Source organism: Ptychodera flava, chromosome 1 (assembly GCF_041260155.1).
Source record: "Ptychodera flava strain L36383 chromosome 1, AS_Pfla_20210202, whole genome shotgun sequence".
NCBI lineage: Eukaryota > Metazoa > Hemichordata > Enteropneusta > Ptychoderidae > Ptychodera > Ptychodera flava.
The window spans coordinates 50,434,556-50,441,874 of NC_091928.1; the positions used below are offsets into that span (position 1 = coordinate 50,434,556).

Sequence of the window (7,319 nt, forward strand, 5' to 3'; positions counted from 1 at the left end):
GCCAAAGTTTGTAAAATAATTTCTCTTTATCGCATAAAGCTTAAAGCTTGTCAGTTTTTTTCAGGTTCATTAGGCATAAATGACTATGTATGATGTCAATTTAAAATCATTTTTGTAAGTCATCAGTGTAGAAGTGCTTCTCCGCACCGACAAAAACTAAAAGCAAACTTGAAATCACTGAAATTAAAAAAAAGAACTTGAAATCACTGAAATTTGCTGTCTAACGCTCGGGTTTGGTCGGACTGCTATTGAGTCGTCAGCTACAAGCCCAGTTTCACGTTAATTCGCCATTGAAAGGCGAATGAGCACACGAATCGTCTTGAGATTAGGCCTAATTTGGATGGCACAGAGAGTCTAAATACAATTAAACATTCACTTAGGGGGTATCGATGGGTCAATACACAAGGTCATGTTATCAAAACATGGCGTTTTCACTGAACGCGAACATGACTGATCATGAGCCATGGAGAAAATCGAAGTATACGTCTCGTATTGCATCCTTTTTCAAGTTTTGCCACTGATATCAGGTAAGACATACTTTCAGGATTCTATTTCGAGAAAGCAGTGCCAAGGAAAGAGTTTACCGAAGCCTGCCGTGCCTTGCCATGAGCAGCTGTGACAGCTAGCCATTGATGAAAGCGAACTCTGTACTGTTGTATAATGGGCGCCATATTGTTTGTGTTTGTTTACTTTCTCTTTCTCGGCGTACCTATGGGTGCATTTAGTCTACAACCTGTATTTTTTGTCTTCGAAATATGTAGCCAGCCCTTCCAATCTACAGTTCTAAGATCTTTAACTTGAAAATATCGGCGTTTGCTAGTGAGTGCATGAGCACTAATGAATTGCCCTTGCGTCACGGTCAGTGACTCGTATGATGAGCAAGTGTGTATGGGTCGACTGAGGACAGCGAATACAAGAAAAGTCCAGTTACAGGCTCGGCCAGTTGGAGTTGCCGGCCAGTTATGGGATCGGCCAGTAGCAGGAGCTGGAGATACGAATCAGAATATATGATTTTTTAGTTCCCGTGAATGCGAAAGCGATCTCAATATCATGCATTGGCTTAATGTTTGCCACATTCCTTGAAACATACTAACAATCCTTAATACACGATGACAACTCCATACCGGTCTATATGGCAAAGTGCACCGTTGCACGCTATTTTCTGTAAACCATAAAAAACCCCGAACTTCAATTAAAAGCATATGCTGATAAAGAGTTTTATATTTTACCAAAGGTGAATGCAATCATATCCTGACCAACCAACTTCCCAGTGGCTGAGATCACAGATGGCCCTGGCCGAGCTCACAATTGGCCGACTTCTCTGGATGCCCACACAGCTTCTTTTTGGAGTTCACTATTTTGTCAAGGTTAAAAACAATTGTTGTACAGAAAAGCATGGACAAGGGAATATTTCAACTAAAAGGAAAAAGAGTTGAATATTTATCAGCGAGATGTTTGGGTTTCCGTACAGAAAGGCTACACATGTTTTATAGCACTGCAGTAAAAATATTAGTGTAGTTGCAGCATTGTCTGCATCTGAAGAAGTGAACAGTGTGCATAAACAATGGCAATTATTTTCTAAGACAAAGGGGTTCTTCTTTCTTAAGGAATTCCAAAGCCAGTGTGTGAAAGTGAAATATTTTGTGATGATGGCGTTTGTGTACTACCACAGTGGATATGTGATGGACGTGAAGATTGCATAGACCAAACTGATGAGAAGCTGTGCAGTAAGTCGACATTTCTGTTTAAATTTGATAATAAGTACATATATCAAATATCCTCATTCTGAGTTTAATCCATAGTATCCCTCCAAGCAGGGAAGCAGCGAAGCAAGGAGTGATATGTTGTTGGATGGAGGGCCCACCAGCCTTAGAATATCACATTAGTGGAATGCAGGGATGACATATATAGTTTAGTATACATCAATTTTGTTTTAATTTGAAAGAAACGCAAACTTTTCAGTACAATACAATTTTGACTTTGATATTGTCAATGATGAGGATGAGTTGCAGGGCTCAAACTGATTCATATCACAGATGTTAGAGTAGCTACTATTTCAAACTGTCTATACTCTTTCAAAATTTGAATGAGTATATCTGTCATCATTGACAGTGACCCAGCATCATGAGCTGCAACATTGTAGCCAAAGATACAGTTAGAAAGTCATGAAACGCGTTGACATCTATCACTGCTGTGTTGTATGAACTAACTATAATTATTCAGCCTATGTTTCGTGTAGACTGCAACCAGGATTTACCGGTTCCCATCAGCAGCAGCAAATCTTGCACATGTCACTTTTAACAAAGTTTCAATCATGATCTCAGCTAGTGTTTGTAATCATCTTTGAATGTCTTTTGCTGCTGTTGCTATTATGTTAAAGTCTAAATAGCCATCAAAAACCAGCATGTCCCCCCCCCCAAAAAAAAATATAAATAAATGAAAATATTTTAGACAATTGGAAGTGTTTTGTTGATAAAAAAATGCCTAGTTCCTATGGATGTGCATGTTTTTGATAACTTGAACACAAATTAATACATCGAAGAATGGATGAGCTAGAGAGTGCAATTTTTTCAAAAGCAAATGAAGTTTTAACTCATATGCAAGATTTTATGCTAGTCCTGTGACCCATCTCCCAACCATTGCCACCATTGTTCTGAATAATGAAGTTATGATTAATGACCAGAAGACATATTTGAACAGAGTACCATTTTGATCATTTCTTTTCTGATAATTTTCAAGATACCTTGTGGATTAATGATGGATGGACATTATTAGAAATCAATTCTGCTGTCATGGCTCTTACTTAGCAAGGAATTAAACCACAGTCAGTTAGGGGGCCTCTAAAACCGTGTACTTGGAATTCATGTGGCACACACTCAAGAGTATTTTGTACTCTGTACAAGTTCAAATATATATTGTACATGTAAATGCAGGACCCAGACTTTGTGAAATTTTGTGAAATTCTGAAAGTAACTCAAGGAGCAGAGAAATCTGTATTTGAGACAGTAAACTTCTGTTGGTGATCAAGAAAATTCAACATTAAATTCAGCAATGATTTTGATAAGCTGCGTTACATGTGTTTAACATTTTTCAGGTACAACTGTGAATCCAGAGTATCCTCAATGTAGCCGTGATGCTCCCTTCCACTGCAGTGATCAACGTTGTATTCCCACAGACAAACTTTGTGATGGTGTCAAGGACTGTGAGGATGGCATTGATGAAGACTGCAACTCATGTACGTATACAAAGTTATTCTAGGTTTTTTTAAAATGAATGCTAGCACTGTAGCAGAAAAATTCCGCAGGCTTAAGGTGTTATGCACCTCAAAAACGTAAAGACTGAAACTTTTGCCCAAACTTTCTTCAAGCAAACTTTCAACCATTCTCTCACAAATTCAAGAATAAAAACAGTGGGTAACCATGCAAATTTGGGTACTAGAGAAACAAATTACTCAATATTTACTTGTATTTCAAATTCAAAATTGCTATGTTATCTCTTTGGGGCAAATACAATTCCTGAATTTATGAAACTAAGCTAACTTGTGAATTGTTTATTTACTCCACAAACTTCAAAATGAGCCAAAAAGTGGTAGAACAAAATAATAATGTAAAAGTTTGAGAGATTGAATATCTGTCCACAAGGCACATTCTACCAGTACAGTACCTTACACTCAATCAGAAATCTGGTAACACTGATGTATGTAGATTATAATTATTATGTTTAAGTTTTACATTGGAGTATTCTTTATCAAGGGCTGCTGTGATCTGATTATTTTTGCCAAGGCGACATAATGTGGAGTGTATAAATGACCTTCATGTACCGGTAGTTGTCAGACTTCATGCATTCCTCACAAAATCACAGCAATTTTTATTCAAATGTACTGACTGCTCTTTGCTAGAGTTACTTTAAGTCTTGTCATGTACAGGTTGCTAGTAGATGCAGTGTTATATGGGGCTGAGGTGGAGGGTCCACAAATTGGGTCAAAACCTTACGTATGTTGTTTACTGGTAGAAATAGGTATTTTTAGTAGGTCATCAGTGTTAATGTTATTTACATTTATATGGCTGCACTTTGGCACATTTTTTGAATTAATAGCTTTGGTTGTGTCATGTTCATCTAAATTCCATGTCCATGTAATCTCCTGGATAAAATATATTCCATTCAAACTGGACAATTCTCTTAACAAAAAGAGGACATTAAAATGTTTCCATTGCATTAATATTTCACTGGCATTAGACAGCTGTTCGTGTCAGCGATTAAGTGAATTTATTGTCACATACTTGAGTGGTAAAGTCTGATTTAGTAGGGACAGGTCAGATACATGAGCTGGTTGTCATGGTAGGTACATTACATTTGAATAATGGGATAAATGTAGTTGACCTTTGACATTTTACATAAGTGGAAAGACCTTTCAGTCTTTTTAGGTCAATTCTAAATTTCAATGACACAATTGTACACACACACTGAGAAATTTGTTTTTCGTCAGTAATCTATGATTCTAACAAACTATTGTCAATGTACTGTAACATGACATTGACGGTTTCACAAAGCAAGTGAAAAAATGATGTTGTTTGTGATCATAGATAGATAGAGGGAAACCACTTCACTATCTCTGTGCTGTCAGAGAGAGAGAGAGAGAGAGAGAGAGAGAGAGAGAGAGAGAGAGAGAGAGAGAGGGAGAGAGAGAGAGAGACTATCTCTGTGCTGTCATAGAGAGAGAGAGAGAGAGAGAGAGAGAGAGAGAGAGAGAGAGAGAGAGATTTCACTTCATTACTTGGAACTTCACAACATGTGCATTTCAGGTTCATGCATTCATGCCTGTTCATTATGCAAATCTTTTCGTGCTGTAGCACTGTATCATCCACAATGCGTGCACACACACTATGCTCAGGATTAAGTAACAATGATCCATGTACTCATAAAGGATTCTTAATGACACAGAATGCTCAAAGTTATCTTTTGTTATTCTGAAAATTCAGCTGGTTCAGAAGTAAACTAAAAAAATACATATTGATTTCCCTATGAAAGAGTTATGAAATAAAGTCAGCAAAAATCTCATTGGCCATTCTAACCTTTGACATGTCACCCTATGACCTTTGTTTCTTCAGACCCACCAACCGAGGCTCCACCAATGGCTACCACCATCATAATACTGACAGTGGTCATACTGATCTTGTGTGGAGCTCTCTTTGCCTTCCTGGTTTTCATGCAGCAGAGGAGACTGATACGAATTCAGAGACTTCAACATCAGTTGACAATGCAGCGCAGGGAGAGACAGGTACAAGTTGTAACAAACTCAAACACTCCAAACTCAAGACATCTTGAAGAAATCTCACCTGTCATATGAGACGAGATTTTCAGGGATTATAATGTAATAATAAGTACATAAATTGTTGCTTGGCAACAAATCGGAGTCAATTGAGAGGTGCTTCATGGAAGACGTGAGTCCACTCTGTGTCATAGAATATGCTAATGAGTTGATGATGCTCCTGTAGAAGTGTGGAGTTCATTGGTTGTCAGAGGATATGCTAATGAGTTTATGGTGTTTCATGGAAGATTGGAGTTCATTGGGTGTCAGAGGATATGCTAAATACGTGGATGATAACTGGAAAAGAAATGTGTTTGCATCATTGACTGACAGGATATGCCTATGAAAGACTGCATCAAGTCACCTGAAAACAAAAAAGTGAATATCAAAAAGGAGAAAGTCATTTTGAAAATGAACCATATGGCAGCAGGTCTGCATAAAAATCATATTTTGAAGGCAGTTAGACTACAATATATCACAGAAGTGTATCCATTTTATCACAATTGTTACATTGTGCCACAATATTTTATTCACTAACTTAATCTTTTTATCATGACCTGAATGTAATTTTTCTTTCATAGATAGAGTGAATTTTAAAATATATTATTGATAAAAGAAAGGTTAGTATATGTGGTTTATCAATTTCATAAAAGTAGCCCATTGTTTATAACCTAAAAACACACTAAATATCTTGATAACATCTTTAGAGCGTAATATTCTCTCTATGTAAATAGACAGTAGCAAGAGGAACTAATTAGATTCCATTGATGATTGTGGCTTTCAGAGTCAGAAGGTACAACATGCTGACAAAGGTAAAGAAACCTTTCCTCAGTACATTATTCTTACAGAACAATATAATACTAATTTTGCTGAAATGACCAGGTAGGCTTAAAGTAAATCTGACTTTTATCTGCCCAGCATAATGTTTCAGAAATTTGAGATTATTGATGGTGAAATCTGCAAGCTACACCTTGATGACGTGATAACAATGATGTACGGTATTTCTCAAACACTGAATTACAATCACTGCATGCACTCAGTGGAAATTGAATGTAGCTAAGTTTCTAGTGAAACAGTTCCCATTTCAGGCAAATGTAAAACCACAAGATTATTAATTATTGATTAAGTTTTATTCATAAAATGCAATTCAATCTATAACAAGCGATATGGCTGAGAGTTGTATACCACACCCCCTACCACCTGCCAACCCATCATCCTGGCATCTTTGCAATGTTGTTTGTTTCTCATTGTGTTCTACATACCATACAACAGTCTGCATAAGGTATTATTCCTTCATTGAAGTCCAGGTTTCATAAAGCCTCATGCACTTACCAATTATAGATCTGGAAATGATAAAAAGTGCTGTAATTGAAATATAAACAAAGGATTTCGAGTGCAGTCATTAAAATTTGCATTATTTCATGAAGAACTGATTATGACAATATTGTACAGCACCAGGGAGTCAGCTAAAATAAATTGGCTGAATGTCTGCACAAAAGGAGAAGTAATTACAGAAATTTTGATCCATAGTGATCAGCATTCAATGATTTCAGCCAATGGCAATGGCATTCATATTATCAGGAACAAACCATTAATATCTGGGGTAGGTAAAGTCAAGTGATGCACTTGATTAACTTGTTTTATGGCTTCCTGAGCAAATTATCCTTATTCAACATTTTGCAATGTTTCAGACAACGTGAAGCAAATAATCAATGGCACCAATAGTTAATTCCTTCTCAATACAAGGAGATTATATATTTCAGACAAAACCACTGAGGGCGCACTTCACATCATATCTAGCTGTGCTTCAGTTTTGATGATTTCTTAATCCATTAAGGAGACCCACCCTAATGTTGTCAAGAGGTGATGGTTAGATCAGTGTATGAAAAATACCACAGTTGTAGTTTGAAAAGTAACAAGTTATTGTCAGAAAAGTTAGAAAAAAATGTAGCTGGGTTCAGGACCATGGTAAACTCAACCCAGAGTGATCATGGTAAATTATTATAGAAAT

At 36.8% G+C, this 7,319-nt stretch overlaps 1 protein-coding gene across 1 annotated transcript; it reads left to right on the forward strand.

Annotated features, from left to right (window-relative positions):
- The first annotated feature begins 387 nt into the window (after positions 1–387).
- Positions 388–6,562, forward strand: LOC139140429 (low-density lipoprotein receptor class A domain-containing protein 3-like). The gene is made up of 4 exons (XM_070709709.1): positions 388–527; positions 1,608–1,727; positions 3,095–3,235; positions 5,109–6,562. The coding sequence occupies exons 1-4, from the start codon at positions 464–466 to the stop codon at positions 5,345–5,347; spliced, it is 564 nt and encodes a 187-aa protein (XP_070565810.1). The 5' UTR covers positions 388–463; the 3' UTR covers positions 5,348–6,562.
- The last annotated feature ends 757 nt before the right edge of the window (positions 6,563–7,319 follow it).